At 45.8% G+C, this 22,903-nt stretch overlaps 1 protein-coding gene across 1 annotated transcript in view; it reads right to left on the bottom strand.

Moving 5' to 3' along the window:
- LOC106604165 (kelch-like protein 4) overlaps positions 1 to 22,137 on the bottom strand; it is a 42,268-nt gene extending 20,131 nt beyond the window's left edge. Inside the window, exons 1-3 of the mRNA XM_014198583.3 lie at positions 21,035 to 22,137; positions 5,263 to 5,406; positions 446 to 582 (exon numbers count right to left, since the gene is read on the bottom strand). Coding sequence (XP_014054058.3) covers positions 446 to 582; positions 5,263 to 5,406; positions 21,035 to 21,498 — 745 coding nt within the window. The 5' untranslated portion in view covers positions 21,499 to 22,137. The remainder of the gene's footprint in view (positions 1 to 445; positions 583 to 5,262; positions 5,407 to 21,034) is intronic.
- Between the last annotated feature and the right edge of the window lie 766 nt (positions 22,138 to 22,903).

The following is a 22,903-nucleotide window of genomic DNA, read 5'->3' as shown; positions in this document are numbered from 1 at the left end:
CCCAGGCCGGGGGCACAGGGGAGAACATAACTAAAAACATTGCCAGGCCTGATGCATAGGGGAGAAAATTACTAAAAACATCCCCAGGCCGGGGGCACAGGGGAGAAAATTACTAAAAACATTACCAGGCCTGGGGCACAGGGGAGAAAATTACTAAAAACATCCCCAGGCCTGGGGCACAGGGGATAAAATAACTAAAAACATTACCATGCCTGGGGCACAGGGGAGAACATGGCAGTTTGGCAGACGTGGAGATTTGATGCTGCCCTTTATGCATCAGCCGGCTCCATGGGTATTACTGGGTGGATACGTTCAAATGGCACCATTTTCCTGATTTGGAGCATTATTTTGACCAAGCCCTTTGGGTTATGGTCCAAAGTAGTGCACTTCAACAGGAAATAGGGTGTCATTTGAGATACATTATTGAGTGTTGCGGAGTACTCACCAGTGTATGCAAAGTGAACCAGAGATCTCAAGGATTCTGGATCTACCCCCTCCATCTTGATCTCCTCCTGTTTGGCCTCTCTCACATCGCTGGTGAACATGGCAGCAAAGTAGTCAGAGACTGCACTGAGGACCAGCCTGTACGGGACAATAACAAAAAGGTAGTGGTCAGAGACTGCACTGAGGACCAGCCTGTACGGGACAATACCAACAAGGTAGTGGTCAGAGACCGCACTGAGGACCAGCCTGTACGGGACAATACCAACAAGGTAGTGGTCAGAGACTGCACTGAGGACCAGCCTGTACGGGACAATACCAACAAGGTAGTGGTCAGAGACTGCACTGAGGACCAGCCTGTACGGGACAATACCAACAAGGTAGTGGTCAGAGACTGCACTGAGGACCAGTCTGTATGGGACAATACCAACAAGGTAGTGGTCAGAGACTGCACTGAGGACCAGCCTGTACGGGACAATACCAACAAGGTAGTGGTCAGAGACTGCACTGAGGACCAGCCTGTACGGGACAATACCAACAAGGTAGTGGTCAGAGACTGCACTGAGGACCAGCCTGTACGGGACAATACCAACAAGGTAGTGGTCAGAGACTGCACTGAGGACCAGCCTGTATGGGACAATACCAACAAGGTAGTGGTCAGAGACTGCACTGAGGACCAGTCTGTATGGGACAATACCAACAAGGTAGTGGTCAGAGACTGCACTGAGGACCAGCCTGTACGGGACAATACCAACAAGGTAGTGGTCAGAGACTGCACTGAGGACCAGCCTGTATGGGACAATACCAACAAGGTAGTGGTCAGAGACTGCACTGAGGACCAGTCTGTATGGGACAATACCAACAAGGTAGTGGTCAGAGACTGCACTAAGGACCAGTCTGTATGGGACAATACCAACAAGGTAGTGGTCAGAGAATGCACTAAGGACCAGTCTGTATGGGACAATACCAACAAGGTAGTGGTCAGAGACTGCACTAAGGACCAGTCTGTATGGGACAATACCAACAAGGTAGTGGTCAGAGACTGCACTAAGGACCAGTCTGTATGGGACAATACCAACAAGGTAGTGGTCAGAGACTGCACTGAGGACCAGCCTGTACGGGACAATACCAACAAGGTAGTGGTCAGAGACTGCACTGAGGACCAGCCTGTACGGGACAATACCAACAAGGTAGTGGTCAGAGACCGCACTGAGGACCAGCCTGTACGGGACAATACCAACAAGGTAGTGGTCAGAGACTGCACTGAGGACCAGCCTGTACGGGACAATACCAACAAGGTAGTGGTCAGAGACTGCACTGAGGACCAGTCTGTATGGGACAATACCAACAAGGTAGTGGTCAGAGACTGCAATGAGGACCAGCCTGTACGGGACAATACCAACAAGGTAGTGGTCAGAGACTGCACTAAGGACCAGTATGCACACAGCAACAACCAGCAAAGTAATCAGAGGGCCCTTCACAAATGGCATTCTATTCCCTATTTAGTGCACTACTCTCTGGTCAAAAGTAGTGCACTACAGTATATAAATGTGGAGTTAATAGGGTGCCATTTGGGACACACAGTCACTGCACTGAGGATCAGTCTGCACACACAACACAACCAACAGCCTTGTACTGATGTCTTCATATGCATTGATTATCCGTTACATGATGACATGCTGAGGGAGCTGTGAGGGAGTTGAGAGGGAGCTGTGGGGGAGCTGAGAGAGAGCTGAGAGGGAGCTGAGAGGGAGCTGTGGGGGATCTGTGGGGGAGCTGAGAGGGAGCTGTGGGGGAGCTGTGGGGGAGCTGAGAGGGAGCTGAGAGGGAGCTGTGGGGGAGCTGAGAGGGAGCTGTGGGGGAGCTGAGAAGGAGCTTTGGGGGAGCTGAGAGGGAGCTGTGGGGGAGCTGAGAGGGAGCTGAGAGGGAGCTGTGAGGGAGCTGTGGGGGAGCTGAGAGGGAGCTGTGGGGGAGCTGAGAGGGAGCTGTGGGGGAGCTGAGAAGGAGCTTTGGGGGAGCTGAGAGGGAGCTGTGGGGGAGCTGTGGGGGAGCTGAGAGGAAGCTGTGGGGGAGCTGAGAAGGAGCTGTGGGGGAGCTGAGAAGGAGCTTTGGGGGAGCTGAGAGGGAGCTGTGGGGGAGCTGTGGGGGAGCTGAGAGGGAGCTGTGGGGGAGCTGAGAGGGAGCTGAGAGGGAGCTGTGGAGGAGCTGAAAGGGAGCTGAGAGGGAGCTGAGAGGGAGCTGAGAGGGAGCTGAGAGGGAGCTGTGAGGGAGCTGTGAGGGAGCTGTGAGGGAGCTGTGGGGGAGCTGAGAGGGAGCTGTGGGGGAGCTGAGAGGGAGCTGTGGGGGAGCTGAGAAGGAGCTTTGGGGGAGCTGAGAGGGAGCTGTGGGGGAGCTGTGGGGGAGCTGAGAGGGAGCTGTGGGGGAGCTGTGGGGGAGCTGAGAGCGAGCTGTGGAGGAGCTGAAAGGGAGCTGAGAGGGAGCTGAGAGAGAGCTGAGAGGGAGCTGAGAGGGAGCTGAGAGGGAGCTGTGAGGGAGCTGAGAGGGAGCTGTGGGGGAGCTGTGGGGAGCTGAGAGGGAGCTGTGGGGGAGCTGAGAGGGAGCTGTGGGGGAGCTGTGGGGGAGCTGAGAGGGAGCTGAGAGACGAGCTGAGGGGGAGCTGAGAGGGAGCTGAGAGGGGGCTGTGGGGGAGCTGAGAGGGAGCTGAGAGGGAGCTGAGAGGGAGCTGTTTTATCATTAATATTTGGCCTGTATTTACTATCCAAATGCTGCTCCATGACAGACAGTACTCCAAGTGGTATATCAGACAGACAGTATACCAGGTGGTTTATCAGACAGACAGTATACCAGGTAGTATGTCAGACTGACAGTATACCAGGTGGTATATCCGACAGACAGTATACCAGGTGGTATATCAGACAGTATACCAGGTGGTATGTCAGACAGACTGTATACCAGGTGGTATGTCAGACAGACAGTATACCAGGTGGTATATCAGACAGTATACCAGGTGGTATGTCAGACAGACAGTATACCAGGTGGTATATCAGACGGACAGTATACCAGGTGGTATATCAGACAGACAGTATACCAGGTGGTATATCAGACAGACAGTATACCAGGTGGTATGTCAGACAGACTGTATACCAGGTGGTATGTCAGACAGACTGTATACCAGGTGGTATGTCAGACAGACAGTATACCAGGTGGTATATCAGACAGACTGTATACCAGGTGGTATGTCAGACAGACAGTATACCAGGTGGTATATCCGACAGACAGTATACCAGGTGGTATGTCAGACAGACAGTATACCAGGTGGTATGTCAGACAGACAGTATACCAGGTGGTATATCAGACAGACAGTATACCAGGTGGTATGTCAGACAGACAGTATACCAGGTGGTATATCAGACAGACAGTATACCAGGTGGTATGTCAGACAGAGAGTACACCAGGTGGTTTATCAGACAGACAGTTTACCAGCTTGAGCAATTATGGTGCCATGTTTTCCCATATAGCCCTGAATCCAACTTTTATTTACAAGTAGAATGGCTGGCTGGCTGGGTGTTTCAGATGATGTTGTGACACAGCTCAGTGATTTACAGGTAGAATGGTTGGCTGACTGGCTGGGTGTTTCAGTGATTTACAGGTAGAATGGTTGGCTGGCTGGGTGTTTCAGATGATGTTGTGACACAGCTCAGTGATTTACAGGTAGAATGGTTGGCTGGCTGGGTGTTTCAGATGATGTTGTGACACAGCTCAGTGATTTACAGGTAGAATGGTTGGCTGGCTGGCTGGGTGTTTCAGTGATTTACAGGTAGAATGGTTGGCTGGCTGGGTGTGTCAGTGATTTACAGGTAGAATGGTTGGCTGGCTGGCTGGGTGTTTCAGTGATTTACAGGTAGAATGGTTGGCTGGCTGGGTGTGTCAGTGATTTACAGGTAGAATGGTTGGCTGGCTGGCTGGCTGGCTGGCTGGCTGGGTGTTTCAGTGATGTTGGGACACAGCGCATGGATTCTCTAACTGCCCCTAACAGCTTCCCCTTGTGTTCTGCATAACGTCATCCAATTTGTTGAAGCAGCACATTGAAAAAAATTGAAATGAAAGTATCTCATAAACAACATTTACAATTACTTCCAACCGATAAAAGACTCAAGAACTCTAATCGTGTTTCTGTCTCGGTCTGATTTGCTTCACAAGTCTGCTAATGTAAGAAGTGAAGTGGAGAGTAATTAAAAATCTGCTAGCACAGGGAAATTAGTTTTCTTTGAGATGTGTTTAATATGAAAACAGAGGATATTATGGTCTGTCCTCTACAGAGCAACTTTTGTAAATGCATGTGTAACGATCATTCATGTTGTACTAAGTGTCAAATAAATTATTTATGTTTAAGGGGTCATGACAAGTTTTTCGATTGCCCTGTTGAAGCCATGCAAACATGTTTTATCAAAGTCTATGGTTTGTTTTTGCTTTTTTTTTTAAATCACACCCACTCAGTAAACAGTCATTTCTGGGCCCTCAAATTGCTATCTGATGCATGCCCTTCTGAAATAAGAACACCCCTGGTTAATTAGATAGTACTATTGACTGTACAGTTGATCAAAGTCTTGTGTTGTCTGAGATGGTGGTCAGTGAAAGTACTCTTACAAGTGGCTATCTTAATAATATTGGTTCCCTATATAGTGTCCTACTTTTAACTAAAGCCCTATGGGGCCGTGGTCAAAAGTAGTGCACTTTATTAGGGAATAGGGTGTCACTTGGGACACAACCATATTCATCCTGAAGTGTTTGCAGTATAGCTCTAACCCAGCAGGCACTGACCTGTGAGCCGGGATCTTATGATCTCCTGCTATCAAGACAACATCACACAGCTGCTTGTGCTGAAGATAAGTCTCCATCTTGCGAAAGGTCTGTTCCGCATGGTTTGTAGCCTGGAACAACTCATTTGAGCCGTTGGAGCTCATCCTAGAGTAGGAAGAGGAAGAGGAGGAGGAAGAGGAGGAGGAGGAGGAGGGGAGGAGAAGAAAGAGGAGGAGGTGGAGGGGGAGGTGGAGGAGGAGGAGGATGAGGGGAGGAGAAGAAAGAGGAGGAGGAGGTGGAAGTGGAGGAGGAGGAGGAGGATGAGGGGAGGAGAAAAAAGAGGAGGAGGAGGTGGAGGAGGAGGGAAGGAGAAGAAAGAGGAGGAGGAGGTGGAAGTGGAGGAGGAGGAGGAGGATGAGGGGAGGAGAAGAAAGAGGAGCAGGAGGTGGAGGAGGAGGGGAGGAGGAGGAGGAGGAGAAAGAGGAGGAGGTGGAGGAGGAGGAGGAGGGGAGGAGAAGAAAGAGGAGGAGGAGGAGGAGGTGGAGGAGGAGGGGAGGAGGAGGAGGAGGTGGAGGTGGAGGGGAGGAGAAGAAAGAGGGGGAAGAGGTGGAGGTGGAGGAGGAGGAGGGGAGGAGAAGAAAGAGGAGGAGGAGGTGGAGGTGGAGGAGGAGGAGGGGAGGAGAAGAAAGAGGAGGAGGAGGAGGTGGAGGAGGAGGGGAGGAGAAGAAAGAGGAGGAGGAGGAGGTGGAGGAGGAGGAGAGGAGAAGAAAGAGGAGGAGGAGGTGGAGGAGGAGGAGGAGGGGAGGAGGAGGAGGAGGAGGAGGAGGAGGAAGAGGAGGGGAGGTGGAGGTGGAGGAGGAGGAGGGGAGGAGAAGAAAGAGGAGGAGGTGGTGGAGGAGGAGGAGGAGGGGGGGAGAAGAAAGAGGAGGAGGTGGAGGTGGAGGAGGGGAGGAGGAGGTGGAGGTGGAGGTGGAGGAGGAGGAGGAGGAGGAGAAGAAGAAGAAAGAGGAGGAGGAGCAGGAGGAGGAGGAGGAGGAGGAGGAGGGGAGGAGAAGAAGGATATATGTAAATAATCATGGTTATAGCCCTACACGGAAGAAGTTACATGACCATATAATGCTACTAATATCAATATTTTTGAGACATGGGACTGTGAATAGAAAATATTATTTGATAAGTGGAATGCAATGCACAATTGGTAGAATTCTACCCCCCACATACACAAAAAACTGAGAGACGTACAGTATCACTTTAGTGTTTTGTTTAACCAATTACGAGAAGTTGGATACAGCATACTCTCTTAGGAAAAAGGTGCATTCTAGAACCTTAAAGGGTTCTTCGGCTGTCCCCGTAGGAGAACTCTTTAAAGAACCTTCTTGGTTCCAGGTAGAACCTTTTTGGTTCCAGGTAGAACCTTTTGGGGTTTACACTTTACACAGAGGTTTCTACTGTACATGGGGACAGTCGAATAACCTTTTCGGAGCCCTTTTTCCTAAGAGTGTACCTAGGAGTCCTAAAAGGTGTATTGTATCACAGTCAAAGTAACACAATCATCATAATGATACGACAAAACCCAGCTTGCTGTGCGACAGGCAAACATCATTTTATAGGCTAAACCGGCATCTTTCAGTAAATTAAGATGTCAGAGGTACAGTAAGTAAATATTTCAGAGGTACAGTAAATTAATATTTTGCGAGGGACAGTAAGTTAATATTTCAGAGGTACAGTAAGTTAATATCTCAGAGGTACAGTAAGTACGAGGTAAGTACTACTTATAGGTAAGTACTGCAGAACTAAAGCAATGATACTCGTTACCGCTAGGTACAACGAGTGTGTACCTAGCAGACTTAAAAGGTATATTGTATCACAATCGAAGTAACACAATCATCATAGTGATATGACAAAACCCAACTTGCTATGCGGCAGGCAAACATCATTTTATAGACTAAACCGGCATCTTTCTCCACCAGTCTGAGCCGAATTAAAAGTGTAACAACTAAACTGCGTACCTAAGTGGATAAAGAAACTGAGCGCTAACTCCAATGGGACAGGCTGCTTACAATCGAGGCAACTCCCGCCTCGCCTTCCAAACAAAATGTGTTGTTTTTTTTTTTTTTATAGACATGGACTTAGCATGGGAACTGGCTTCTCCTTCACAGTATTGTGTTAATGCTGTATTCTGAGCCTCGCTCCCCAAAGACTGGAAGATTACATGCTGTTTTACAGACTATAAATAATCCTTTAGACTTGTGGCAAATAATTCAGGCCAGTTACTTTGGTGTCCTTCACGGGGGGGGGGGCAAATCCACTTGCTGACATTTATTAAGTCGTTTGTTACATTGAATAATCAGTCGCAACTGTCAGAGAGAATGAACTGATTCTAAAAAGCTTTTTCTATGAGGAGATTCATAGTTTTCAAAGTTTTTGGAACACACTGTACATGGGAGAATGTAAGAAATGTCAACATCTATGACGGTACGTTATCAGTCTACACCACCATAGAAACAGAATCCACACAATACAGGAGAACTTGTGGCTTTCATCTTTTCAGAAAATATTTTATTTATACGAGGCTGTGGACCACAGCCTATAGTATAAACCTTTATTGGGGAGCTTTATGATAAATTCATCTGTAAGTTATTGCCCTGTCTGACTCAGGGAGTCTTGCACTGATACCAAATAGCACTCTATTCCCTATATAGTGAAGTACTTTTGACCAGGGCCCATAGGGGGCCATTTGGGACACAGCCTTGCTTGGCAACACTAAACTAGACTGAATAAGGACTGGGGCTGTAAAACCGAGATCTATCACCTCTGTACGGGCTCAAAGGAACGCTGTAAAGTTTTTTTTAGGTACAGTAAGTTACTATGTCAGAGGTACAGTAAGTTAATATGTCAGAGTTACAGTAAGTTAATATGTCAGAGGTGCAGTAAGTTAATATGTCAGAGGTACAGTAAATTAATATGTCAGAGGTACAGTAAGTCAATATGTCAGAGGTACAGTAAGTCAATATGTCAGAGGTGCAGTAAATTCATATGTCAGAGGTACAGTAAGTGAATATGTCAGAGTTACAGTAAGTTAATATGTCAGAGGTGCGGTAAGTTAATATGTCAGAGGTACTGTAAATTAATGTCAGAGGTACAGTAAGTTAATATGTCAGAGGTACAGTAAATTCATGTCAGAGGTACAGTAAGTTACTATGTCAGAGGTGCAGTAAGTTAATATGTCAGAGGTACAGTAAATTAATATGTCAGAGGTACAGTAAGTCAATATGTCAGAGGTACAGTAAATTAATATGTCAGAGGTACAGTAAGTCAATATGTCAGAGGTGCAGTAAATTAATATGTCAGAGGTACAGTAAGTCAATATGTCAGAGGTGCAGTAAATTAATATTGCAGAGGTGCAGTAAGTTAATATTGCAGAGGTGCAGTAAGTCAATATGTCAGAGGTGCAGTAAGTTAATATTGCAGAGGTGCAGTAAATTAATATTGCAGAGGTACAGTAAGTTAATATGTCAGAGGTGCAGTAAATTAATATGTCAGAGGTGCAGTAAATTAATATGTCAGAGGTACACTAAATTAATATCAGAGGTGCAGTAAATTAATATTGCAGAGGTGCAGTAAATTAATATGTCAGAGGTAAAGTAAATTAATTTTTCAGAGGTACAATAAGTTAATATTTCAGAGGTACAGTAAGTACGAGGTAAGTACTACTTATAGGTAAGTACTGCAGAACTACTCCTCGTAACCCTGAAGGAAGTGTCAAGATATTGTTTGAAGTCCAGCATTGTGGTGAATAACACAGGTAGTGGATAACAGATTCTAAAACATTCATCGCAGTTGAATGTCATATGAATGTCAAGCACCTAACACTGCAAGCAAAATCTCAGTTTCCTTCCAGAATATGTTCATCCCATATGGCACCTATTCTATGCCATAGTGCACAATCTAGGGAATAGAGTGCCATTTGGGGCTCAGCCATAGTATTGTTATTCTACAGTTCTCTGTTTACTAGCTGTAGGGTTACAGATGCAGCAGCTTCCTCCTCCCACACCTTCCACACTGAACACTGTGGAGCTTGATTTAAGCAGAAATAACTACTGATCTGATTGATTACAACACAGAAATACTGCCTTAATCTGATAGATTACAACACAGAAATACTTGCTTAAATCTAATAGATTACAACACAGAAATACTGCCTTAATCTGATAGATTACAACACAGAAATACTTGCTTAAATCTAATAGATTACAACACAGAAATACTGCCTTAATCTGATAGATTACAACACAGAAATACTTGCTTAAATCTAATAGATTACAACACAGAAATACTTGCTTAAATCTAATAGTTTACAACACAGAAATACTGCTTAAATCTAATAGTTTACAACACATAAATACTGCTTTAATCTGATAGATTGCAACACATAAATACTGCCTTAATATGGCAGATTACAACACAGAAATACTTCCTTAATATAATAGTTTACAACACAGAAATAGTGCCTTAATCTGACAGATTCAACAACATAAATACATTTCTCCAGAGTGTCCGACGACAGTGCCCCATCTAGAGATGGACTACAGTCCGGAACCGAGTGAGACGGCCTACAGTCCGGAACCGAGTGAGACGGCCTACAGTCCGGAACCGAGTGAGACGGCATACAGTCCGGAACCGAGTGAGACGGCATACAGTCCGGAACCGAGTGAGACGGCCTACAGTCCGGAACCGAGTGAGACGGCCTACAGTCCGGAACCGAGTGAGACGGCATACAGTCCGGAACCGAGTGAGACGGCATACAGTCCGGAACCGAGTGAGACGGCCTACAGTCCGGAACCGAGTGAGACGGCCTACAGTCCGGAACCGAGTGAGACGGCCTACAGTCCGGAACCAAGTGAGACGGCCTACAGTCCGGAATCGGCGCAGCCAGAGTCGACCTACAGTCTGGAGCTTCCGGAGTCGCTCTTCTGCCCGAGGTCTACAGAGAAGCGCTTCAGCCCGAGGTCTACAGCGAGGCGCTTTAGCCAAAGGTATGCAGCGGGGGTGGACAGGTTAGGTGGTGGACTAAGGCCAGAACCTGAGCCACCTCCACAGTAGGAGGATTGAGGAGGGGGGGGTGTAGCACGGGAACCGTCCGTGACGGCAGCTACCCTCCCTTCCCTCCCTTTAGTTTGGGGGGTTTATTTTGTGTCTATTTTTGTATGAGGTGCATCCGGGGTCTGCACCTTTGGGGGGGGTACTGTCACGTCCTGACCAGTAAAGGGGTTATTTGTTATTATAGTTTGGTCAGGACGTGGCAGGGGGTATTTGTTTTATGTGGTTCGGGGTGTGTTTGAGTATGTGTTTATGTAGAGGGGTGTTTGATTTATTAGTCCGGGGTTTTTTGGTTAAGTTCTATGTTGTATATTTCTATGTCTGTGCTAGGGTGTTTAGATCTATGTTTAGGTATTGGGATTGGGGCCTTCAATTGGAGGCAGCTGTTTATCGTTGCCTCTGATTGAAGGTCCTATATTTAGGAGTGTGTTTGTTATGGGAATTGTGGGAGGTTGTTCTTTGCAATGCTGTGTTTTGCCTGCAAGACTGTTAGTTAGTTTGTTTGTTTATTGTTTTGTTTATTTAAGTGTTCTAAATAAAAGTGAAAATGAGCACTCAACCCGCTGCGCCTTGGTCCACTTACTACGACGACCGTGACAAGCACCACTAAACTGTTTTCGGGACCTATTTCACACCATTATCTGACAAAGTAAATTCAAACTGAGTCTGAAAAAGGGTACATTCAAATATCAACTATATTAAAACTCTCTCTTTAAGGTGGCAGGTAGCCTAGCGGTTAGAGCGTAGGGCCAGTAACCAGAAGGTTGCTGGATTGAAGGGGTTGGGTTAAATACGGAAGACACATTTCAGTTGAACAACTGACTAGCTATCCCCCATTTCCCCTTCTTCTATGGAATATCTTCTAGGCCTACGCTATATTTTAGAATAGCTTGTTTATGTAATAATAATCTATAATATAATCCATTGAGCAGACACTTTTATCCAAAGCAATTTACAGTCATGCATGTATACATTTTGGAACGGGCTGTCCCGACGGTCACGGCGTTTCAAGCACCAAAGTCTACCAACAGCCAACAGAGGACCTGATTGGATATTTGCTCGTCTTCTAGGAAGACTCATTCCAAAGCAATATTTAAAGGTCATGGTTTATAAATCCTATTATAACTATAAGTCTGATCAGGATTACAGCAGCTAGCCCACTTCCCCTCTCTCTCTGCATTAGGTTGGTAGAGAAACTAACACAGACAAAGACCCACATGGCATGCCAAGTCAGTCCACATAGAGTACCCTAGTCCATTAGATAATGCTATGGCTCTGCTTCCTTTATGGTAAATCTGCCATGCTAACATTCAGATGTGTGGAGCAGAGAGAGTTATATTTATTTATTCATTCATATCACTTCATCCCAGCAGTCAAGCAAGAGACTACCAAGCCTGAGCTGCAGATAATTCTGTCCCCCACCATCCTCCTGACAGTCAGATAGCTAATGGTCTGCTGTTTCATTTGTTGTTACAGATATTCTTTAATATGGGTATGTCTGTGTGGTCTAAAGGCTAGCCAGGTTCTTTAACAGTATGGTATCTTTGTGTCTGTAGCTACCAGGTGTATCTGGTTGAGAGAACAACCACAGGTATCTTTGTGTCTGTACCTACCAGGGGTATCTGGTTGAGAGAACAAGTTTTTACATTTTTAGTCATTTAGCAGACACTCTTGTCCAGAGCGACTTACAGTAGTGAATGCATACATTTCATACATTTTTTTTCCCCCCATACTGGTCCCCCGTGGGAATCGAACCCACAACCCTCGCGTTGCAAACACCATGCTCTACCAACTGAGCTACACGTTTCTTTGTGTCTGTACCTACCAGGGGTATCTGGTTGAGAGAACAACCACAGGTTTCTTTGTGTTTGAGAGCACATGGAGGAAAATTGCTACGGCAATTAATGGAGAATGGTTATTGCCCCCAATATATCTCTCCCTCCCCGCTATTACGACCCCCCCCCCCTTGTGAGTCCCAAATGGCACCCGATTCCCTGGTCAATAGTAGTGCACTATATATTGAATAGGGTGCTATTTGCGACAACACTGTGTGTTGTAAATTATACCAGTAAAGTAGTGTTGTAACGTCTTCTCAGCTTAATGTCTACCAAGCCTTGATATATAATGAAGGCTATAGCCGGTAAGGTTTTGATTCATTTTCTTCAACATTGAATAATAATGTCAGGGGAGGAGGAAACCTTGAGTTGGTTTAAATGGAAAGGCATCAATCTGATTTTTTATTTTTTTTATTTTTACACTTTAGCAATTTAGCATTCACTTATCCAGAGAGACTTACAGGAGCAATTAGGGTTAAGAGTCTTGCTCAAGGGCACAACAACAGATTTTAGTCAAAAAACCAGAGAACTTTGGGTTACTGGCCTAACACTCTTAATCGCTAAGTTACCTGCGGCCCTTTAGAATTAGTGGTTTCATTTGCTGATTCAATCGTTCATATTTACAGCGTTGTGCGAGTGTTCCAAGCATTTGCTGATTCAATCGTTCATATTTACAGCGTTGTGCGAGTGTTCCAAGCATTTGCTGATCATCGTCATATCGCGTGTGCGAGTGCCAAGCATGCGATCCGCTTCGCGGGCGAGTGTCCGCTGCTGAAGCAAGGCAGCGATGTGCGCGACACTCGTAGAAATATAGTATTTGCAGTGGTAAGGAAAACTACATTCAATTGCTTAGTGAGATTTGGCATTCCACATCGATAGATTACCTATATGATTACTCTGCCGAGGCCTGGGGGACTTCAGGAAAGTGGAAATGTACATTTAAGTGGAAAATGTGCATTTGTTAGCAAACCACTTCCCCTAGTTTGCTGATGGCGGTTTAAGGAACATTAAGATCCACACAATGTTTGCAATAATAAGAACTCTCATACAGATACCTGTTTGGCTAGGTCAGTAGCAACACATTTAAATAATAGAAACAAAACAACATTTTAATTGTAAAGGTGGTTGTTTTGATTTCTTTGTATCTTGCAAATTCTGTAACAATTCCTTTGTTATTAGGCTACACGTCCTCCTACTGCTCACGTATTCCACAAGCATTATGGGATCTTTACGTCAGACTGGGTGTCAACCACCAACAGAGAACTTATAAGCCATCATGAAAAACAACTGAGTTACTGCCGTTGACAGGGAGAAGGTTTTGATATTTCTCTGTTCGAAGATGATTGAGGTGGAATTGAGATATCATTTACTCATGGTTAAAGCTGCTGACTCAAATCTCTGTTAGTGTTTTATAAGAAGGGGTCAAGGTTTCTATTTATTTTTGGGTTATGTTGTATATTTCAGAGAAAGCAGGTTGAGATGTTGTTTGTTTGGCAGCAATGAGAGGTCGTTTGGAGGTCAGTGATGAGCAGATAGGAGCTCTCTGATGGTGCAGTGGTATATTGGTTGGGGTGGGTTTATATATTTGTTTAACCTTTTGAGGATCTGAGGACCCATGCCAAATCTTTTCAGTCTCCTGGGGGGGAATAGGTTTCATCGTGCCCTTTTCACGACTGTCTTGGTTTGCTCTCAACCTGCTCCACTGCAGCCCCGTTGATAAGAATGGGGGCGTGCACTGTCTTCATTTTCCTGTAGTCCACAATCATCTCGTTTGTCTTGATCACGTTGAGGGAGAGGTTGTTGTCCTGGTACCACACGGCCAGGTCTCTGACCTCCTCACTATATGCTGTTTCATCGTTGTCGGGGATTAGGCCTACCACTGTTGTGTCATCGGCAAATTTAATTATGGTGTTGGAGTTGTACCCTGGCCGTGCAGTCATGAGTGAACAGGGAGTACAAGAGGGGACTAAGCACGCACCCCTCAGGGGCCCCTGTGTTGAGGATCAGCGTGGCGGATGTGTTGTTACCTTCCCTTACCACCTGGGGGCGGCCCATCAGGAAGTCCAGGATCCAGTTGCACAGGGAGGTGTTTAGTACCAATGTCCTTAGCTTAGTGATGAGCTTTGAGGGCACTATGGTGTTGAACGCTGAACTGTAGTCAATGAATAGCATTCTCACATAGGTGTTCCTTTTGTCCAGGTGGGAAATGGCGGTGTGGAGTGCAATAGAGATTGCACCGTCTGTGGATCTGTTAGGGCGGTATGCAAATTGGAGTGTGTCTAGGGTTTCTGGGATGATGATGTTGATGTGAGCCATGACCAGCCTTTCAAAGCACTTCATGGCTACAGACGTGAGTGCTATGGGTTGGTAGTCATTTAGGCAGGTTAGCTTAGTGTTCTTGGGCACAGGCACTATAGTGGTCTGCTTAAAACATGTTGGTATTACAGACTCGGACAGGGAGAGGTTGAAATGTCAGTGAAGACACTTGCCAGTTGGTCAGGGCATGCTCGCAGCACACATCCTGGTAATCCGTCTGGCCCTGCGGCCCTGTGAATTTGTTATTTGTTGTTATTTGCCTCGAAGCGAGCATTGAAGTAGTTTAGCTTGTCTGGTAGGCTCGTGTCACTGGGCAGCTCTCGGCTGTGCTTCACTTTGTAGTCTGTAATGGTTTGCAAGCCCTGCCACATCCAACGAGCGTCAGAGCCGGTGTAGTACGATTCGATCTTAGTCCTGCCTGTTCGTTGGAGGGCATAGCGCGATTTCTTAAAAAGCTTCCGGGTTAGAGTCCCGCTCCTTGAAAGCAGCAGCTCTAGCCTTTAGCTCAGTGCGGATGCTGCCTGTAATCCATGGCTTCTGGTTGGGGCATGTACGCATGGTCACTGTACGGATTTAAGTTTCCCTGCATTAAACTCCCTGGCTACTAGAAGCGCCGCCTCTGGGTGAGTGTTTTCTTGTTTGCTTATGGCGGAACACAGCTCATTCAATGCTGTCTTAGTGCCAGCCTCTGACTGTGGTGATATGTAAACAGCTACGAAGAATACAGATGAAAACTCTTTCGGTAGGTAGTGTGGTCTACAGCTTATCATGAGATACTCTACCTCATATAGCTCGAGACTTCCTTAGATATCGTGCACCAGCTGTTATTTACAAAAATACATAGACCACCGCCCCTTGTCTTACCAGACACCGCTGTTCTATCCTGCCGGTACATTGTATAACCAGCCAGCTGTATGTTGATATTGTCATTGTTCAGCCACAACTCCGTGAAGCATAAGATGTTAGTTTTTAATGTCCCGTTGGTAGTTTAATCTTCCGGGTAACTCATCGACTTTATTCTCCAAGGATTGCACGTTTGCTAACAGAATGGAGGGAAGTGGGGGATTATTCGATCGCCTACGAATTCTCAGAAGGCAGCCTGCCCATCAGCCCCTCTTTCTCCACCTCTTCTTCACGCAGATCACGGGGATCGGGGCCTGTTCCCGAGTAAGCAGTATATCCTTTGCGTCGGGCTCATCAGATTCGTGAAAGGAAAAAAAGCATTCTGCTAGTCCGTGATGAGCAATCGCAGTCCTGATGTCTAGAAGTTATTTTCGGTCATAAGAGACGGTAGCTGCAACATTATGTACAAAATAAGTAAAAGAAAATAAGTTACAAACAACGCAAATAAACGAACAAAAACATAATCGGCTGGGGGCATGTAGAACGTCTGCCTTCTTCTCCGGCGCCATCTCATAGCCCCACTATTGTTATTTACTGCTGCTCTTTAATTATTTGTTATTCTTATCACTTACTTTTTGGGGTTATTTTCTTAAAACTGCGTTGTTGGTTAAAACCTCTCTGGGGTTTGTGGGACGGTAGCGTCCCACTCGTCAACAGCCAGTGAAATCGCAGAGCGCCAAATTCAAAACAACAAAAATCTCATAATTCAAATTTCTCACACATACAAGTATTATACACCATTTTAAAGATAAACTTCTCGTTAATCCAACCACAGTGTCCGATTTCAAAAAAGGCTTTACGGCGAAAGCATAGCTTTAGATTATGTTAGGACAGCACCTAGACAAGAAAAACCACACAGCCATTTTCCAAGCAGAATCTGAGATATGTTTCTGGAGAACAATTGAAAGTCTTCTCTTTCATAAGAACATGCAATATTATTTTATTGTTTGATATTTGGTGTTTTACGTTTGTACACTGAGGATATTTATGCAGAATTCTCCATGCCGGAGTCTCGATTTGGTGTTTGTCCCATTATGAATTGTGAATTATTGGTTGGTGAGCGGACTCCAGACCTCACAACCATAAAGGACAATGGGTTCTATAACTGATTCAAGTATTTTTATCCAGATCCTAATTGATATGTCAAATTTTATGTTCCTTTTGAAGGCATAGAAGGCCCTTCTTGCCTTGTCTCTCAGCTCGTTCACAGCTCTGTGGAAGTTACCTGTGGCGCTGGTGTTTAGGCCGAGGTATGTATAGTTTTGTTGTGTGCTCTAGGGCAACGGTGTCTAGATGGAATTTGTATTTGTGGTCCTGGTGACTGGACCTTTTTTAGAACACCATTATTTTTTTCTTACTGAGATTTACTGTCAGGGCCCAGGTCTGACAGAATCTGTGCAGAAGATCTAGGTGCTGCTATAGGCCCTCCTTGGTTGGTCTGTTTTATAGGGCCTGTCTGCTTTCCTGTGCCTGTGTTCTCTTTCTCTCTTTCTCTTTCTGTCTCTCTCTGGCTCTCTTTCTGTTTTATGGGGCCTGTCTATTTTCCTGTGCCTGTGTTCTCTCTCTCTCTCTCTCTTTCTGTTTTACAGGGCCTGTCTCTCTGCCTGTGCCTGTGCTCCATCTCTCTCTCTCTCTGTGTGTTTTATAGGGCCTGTCTGTCTGTCTACCTGCTCTCTCTCTCTCTCTCTCTCTCTCTCTCTCTCTCTCTCTCTCTCGGATGTAATGTGTGTTCTTCCTGTAGCCACTTTAACTCCCAGGATGAATACATTAATAATAAAATCTCGGTTGCTGCTGCTGTCTGGTACCAGGTTGAGTCAAACTCAATATATACTTCTTTATTCTCACAGCAATAAAGCAAAGGCTTAGGAAGCTTTATCTGCACAAAAACATGAAGTCGTCTCGTCTGTGATACCATGCATGACGTCCAATTAATAATTTCAATATTTTTTATTGGTTTGCATTTCTTGGTCCTGTAGACTAGATTGTGTGAGCGAGAAAAAAGGCAACTGTACCAGTGAACTATCCCCCAGGTGAGTTATAAAGACAGCTGTACCAGTGAACTACCTCCCAGGTGAGTTATAAAGACAGCTGTACCAGTGAACTACCTCCCAGGTGAATTATAAAGACAGCTGTACCAGTGAACTACCTCCCAGGTGAGTTATAAAGACAGCTGTACCAGTGAACTACCTCCCAGGTGAGTTATAAAGACAGCTGTACCAGTGAACTACCTCCCAGGTGAGTTATAAAGACAGCTGTACCAGTGAACTACCTCCCAGGTGAGTTATAAAGACAGCTGTACCAGTGAACTACCTCCCAGGTGAGTTATAAAGACAGCTGTACCAGTGAACTACCTCCCAGGTGAGTTATAAAGACAGCTGTACCAGTGAACTACCTCCCAGGTGAGTTATAAAGACAGCTGTACCAGTGAACTACCTCCCAGGTGAGTTATAAAGACAGCTGTACCAGTGAACTACCTCCCAGGTGAGTTATAAAGACAGCTGTACCAGTGAACTACCTCCCAGGTGAGTTATAAAGACAGCTGTACCAGTGAACTACCTCCCAGGTGAGTTATAAAGACAGCTGTACCAGTGAACTACCTCCCAGGTGAGTTATAAAGACAGCTGTACCAGTGAACTACCTCCCAGGTGAGTTATAAAGACAGCTGTACCAGTGAACTACCTCCCAGGTGAGTTATAAAGACAGCTGTACCAGTGAACTACCTCCCAGGTGAGTTATAAAGACAGCTGTACCAGTGAACTACCTCCCAGGTGAGTTATAATGACAGCTGTACCAGTGAACTACCTCCCAGGTGAATTATAAAGACAGCTGTACCAGTGAACTACCTCCCAGGTGAGTTATAAAGACAGCTGTACCAGTGAACTACCTCCCAGGTGAGTTATAAAGACAGCTGTACCAGTGAACTACCTCCCAGGTGAGTTATAAAGACAGCTGTACCAGTGAACTACCTCCCAGGTGAGTTATAAAGACAGCTGTACCAGTGAACTACCTCCCAGGTGAGTTATAAAGACAGCTGTACCAGTGAACTACCTCCCAGGTGAGTTATAAAGACAGCTGTACCAGTGAACTACCTCCCAGGTGAGTTATAAAGACAGCTGTACCAGTGAACTACCTCCCAGGTGAGTTATAAAGACAGCTGTACCAGTGAACTACCTCCCAGGTGAGTTATAAAGACAGCTGTACCAGTGAACTACCTCCCAGGTGAGTTATAAAGACAGCTGTACCAGTGAACTACCTCCCAGGTGAGTTATAAAGACAGCTGTACCAGTGAACTACCTCCCAGGTGAGTTATAAAGACAGCTGTACCAGTGAACTACCTCCCAGGTGAGTTATAATGACAGCTGTACCAGTGAACTACCTCCCAGGTGAATTATAAAGACAGCTGTACCAGTGAACTACCTCCCAGGTGAGTTATAAAGACAGCTGTACCAGTGAACTACCTCCCAGGTGAGTTATAAAGACAGCTGTACCAGTGAACTACCTCCCAGGTGAGTTATAAAGACAGCTGTACCAGTGAACTACCTCCCAGGTGAGTTATAAAGACAGCTGTACCAGTGAACTACCTCCCAGGTGAGTTATAAAGACAGCTGTACCAGTGAACTACCTCCCAGGTGAGTTATAAAGACAGCTGTACCAGTGAACTACCTCCCAGGTGAGTTATAAAGACAGCTGTACCAGTGAACTACCTCCCAGGTGAGTTATAAAGACAGCTGTACCAGTGAACTACCTCCCAGGTGAGTTATAAAGACAGCTGTACCAGTGAACTACCTCCCAGGTGAGTTATAAAGACAGCTGTACCAGTTGGAGTTCATTTTGAAAATGATAGCTACAGAGCTAATTTAGTAGCTACTCTATAGTTAATAATTGGGAACTCATGCTGAAAATTACCCTCAATTACAAAAAAAAACTCAAAACAAACCTGATCATTGTATTTGTATTTGACTGACAATATGTATCATAAAATATATAACACATATACATGGACACATAAAATAATGCAACTCAATTTAGGCCTTCACCTATTTAGAATAATAACAGGCTAACATGTTGACATTTGTCAATACAGACTTATATGGTGAACTTCTACCGTAGCGTACTGTGAACAGAAACAAGGTGCCAAAGCACTTACCTTTTGGAAAATACAACCGACTAAGGCTTCACTGAACTTTGTTCTTAACATTACTATGATTGTTGTGACTCAGTTCCATCCATACCAGTCTCTTGCTTTGCCATACCTGTGTCTTGCTTTGCCATACCTGTGTCTTGCTTTGACATACCTGTCTCTTGCTTTGCCATACCTGTCTCTTGCTTTGACATACCTGTCTCTTGCTTTGACATACCTGTGTCTTGCTTTGACATACCTGTCTCTTGCTTTGACATACCTGTCTCTTGCTTTGACATACCTGTCTCTTGCTTTGACATACCTGTGTCTTGCTTTGACATACCTGTCTCTTGCTTTGACATACCTGTCTCTTGCTTTGCCATACCTGTGTCTTGCTTTGACATACCTGTGTCTTGCTTTGACATACCTGTGTCTTGCTTTGACATACCTGTCTCTTGCTTTGACATACCTGTCTCTTGCTTTGCATTACTAGTCTCTTGCTTTGACATACCTGTCTCTTGCTTTGACATACCTGTCTCTTGCTTTGCCATACCTGTCTCTTGCTTTGACATACCTGTCTCTTGCTTTGCCATACCTGTCTCTTGCTTTGACATACCTGTCTCTTGCTTTGACATACCTGTCTCTTGCTTTGACATACCTGTGTCTTGCTTTGCCATACCTGTGTCTTGCTTTGCCATACCTGTCTCTTGCTTTGCCATACCTGTGTCTTGCTTTGCCATACCTGTGTCTTGCTTTGACATACCTGTCTCTTGCTTTGCATTACTAGTCTCTTGCTTTGACATACCTGTCTCTTGCTTTGACATACCTGTCTCTTGCTTTGACATACCTGTCTCTTGCTTTGACATACCTGTGTCTTGCTTTGCCATACCTGTGTCTTGCTTTGCCATACCTGTCTCTTGCTTTGACATACCTGTCTCTTGCTTTGCCATACCTGTCTCTTGCTTTGACATACCTGTCTCTTGCTTTGACATACCTGTCTCTTGCTTTGCCATACCTGTCTCTTGCTTTGCATTACTAGTCTCTTGCTTTGACATACCTGTCTCTTGCTTTGACATACCTGTCTCTTGCTTTGACATACCTGTCTCTTGCTTTGACATACCTGTCTCTTGCTTTGACATACCTGTCTCTTGCTTTGCCATACCTGTCTCTTGCTTTGACATACCTGTCTCTTGCTTTGCCATACCTGTCTCTTGCTTTGACATACCTGTCTCTTGCTTTGACATACCTGTCTCTTGCTTTGACATACCTGTCTCTTGCTTTGACATACCTGTCTCTTGCTTTGCCATATCTGTCTCTTGCTTTGACATACCTGTCTCTTGCTTTGACATACCTGTCTCTTGCTTTGACATACCTGTCTCTTGCTTAGCATTACTAGTCTCTTGCTTTGACATACCTGTCTCTTGCTTTGACATACCTGTCTCTTGCTTTGACATACCTGTCTCTTGCTTTGACATACCTGTCTCTTGCTTTGCATTACCAGTCTCTTGCTTTGACATACCTGTCTCTTGCATCCGTCTCCGAGGACTCCTCAACACTCTTCACATTCTCCTGGCTGCTCTTGGAGCAGTCCTCCTTCCTGGTGTTGTTAGGTGAGCTGCTGTTCTTAGGCAGCTCGTGGCCGTCCTGCTGCTGCAGGTGCTGAATAATATTCTGCTGTTGCCATGATTGATTACTGGCTCTGACATAGACAGGCATGGGGGCCAGGATACTATGGACCGGACTGTTGCTGTTCTGCTTCCGGAGTCCCCCTCCACTGCCACCTCTGTCCCGGGAGTGATTCTTCAGCCTGCCCTGGACTGGGGTCCCTCTGTGATCAAAGCTCTCCTGGAGGCATCCTACTCCTCCTCCTCCACCCCCTCCTCCTCCTCCTCCTCCACCGGCAGAACTCTGGGATGAATGACTAAACCAGCGCCAACGCAGCCTGAGGATCTGTTTCATATCAAACTCCTTCTTTCCTGACATCCTCCTCTTTCTTTCTCTCTCTCTATCTTTCTCTCTTTATTCCTTTCTTTCTCTCTTTCGTTCTCTCTTTCTTTCTCTCTCTCTGTCTTTCTTTCTTTTTAAAGATGAAGAAGAAGGCAGCAGTCAAATTTACTAGTGTAGAATCCCCCTAAAACATGGAGGAGGGTAAAGAAAAATGAGCCTATGAATTCAGTTCCAGTATGTCCAGTACTGTACGCCTCCCTCCTCCTTTTGTCTTCTTCCTCCTCCTCCTCTGTTGTTCTTTTAGTGGAGGGCAAGAAGGGAACAGTATCTCTCTCTCTCTCTCTCTCTCTGCAGCTTTTGTTTCCTTGTGCCCGGTCTTATTTTCCTCCTTCTTCCATCCTCTCTCTCTCTCTCGCTCTCTCTGTCTCTGTCTTTCTCTCTATATATCTCTCAGCTGTTGCTGCTCCTGCTGCTGCCTGTTAGCTAAGTTAATGCACATGCACGATGATACACGCTCCCTCATATCTCTTCTCGGGTCTCGCTCACTCGCTCCGTGTCCTCACTGCTCACGCAACACACAGGAACCGAAACAGAAATGTGAAATGTTTCCCATGCCCAGCCCAGCATCCAGTAGCTGATAATGTTGGAGTAGGCAGCCCCAGCCCCTCACCAAAGGGAGGGAGGGAGGGAGGGAGGGAGGGAGGGAGGGAGGGAGGGAGGGAGGGAGGGAGGGAGGGAGGGAGGGAGGGAGGGAGGGAGGGAGGGAGGGAGGGAGAGGGTGGGTATCATACGTACAGCATGATGAGGTCACAGCTTAACCAAGTAAATCTCTGAGGAAGGGAAGAAAAGAACGACAGCACTATCCTCCGTCTCAAGTAGCAGGGTCCCTCACCGCAACCCTCACTATCTCCTCCGTCTCAAGTAGCAGGGTCCCTCACCGCAACCCTCACTATCTCCTCCGTCTCAAGTAGCAGGGTCCCTCACCGCAACCCTCACTATCTCCTCCGTCTCAAGTAGCAGGGTCCCTCACGCTATGCTATCATACATGATGCACACACACACATATCACATCTGCCTACACAGCACTGCCCCCCCCCCCCCACATCTCACAGCGTCTCATAGGGAAAAATCTCTCTATGCAGGCAGTCAGCCATACAGAATAATGACTCTCTCCTCTCCATCCTCCTCGTACTAGTAGAAACTCAGCATTAATGATGAATCGTCAAGGTCGATAAGCTGCCACTGCTGATCACTTTTCAAAGGTTCTTATTTTATAAAAAAATGAATGCAGATTCCATTTGAGCTGCAGTGATGTAAACACGTACAAGTAGATGTTTCCTGTATCACATGGTACTGGATATAGACGTGTCCTGTATCACATGGCCCTGGATATAGACGTGTCCTGTATCACATCGCCCTGGATATAGACGTGTCCTGTATC

This window comes from Salmo salar, chromosome 05 (assembly GCF_965601325.2).
Source record: "Salmo salar chromosome 05, fSalSal1, whole genome shotgun sequence".
Lineage (NCBI taxonomy): Eukaryota > Metazoa > Chordata > Actinopteri > Salmoniformes > Salmonidae > Salmo > Salmo salar.
Note: the sequence above shows the minus strand (reverse complement) of the source record. Positions and strands in the feature narration are given on the sequence as shown.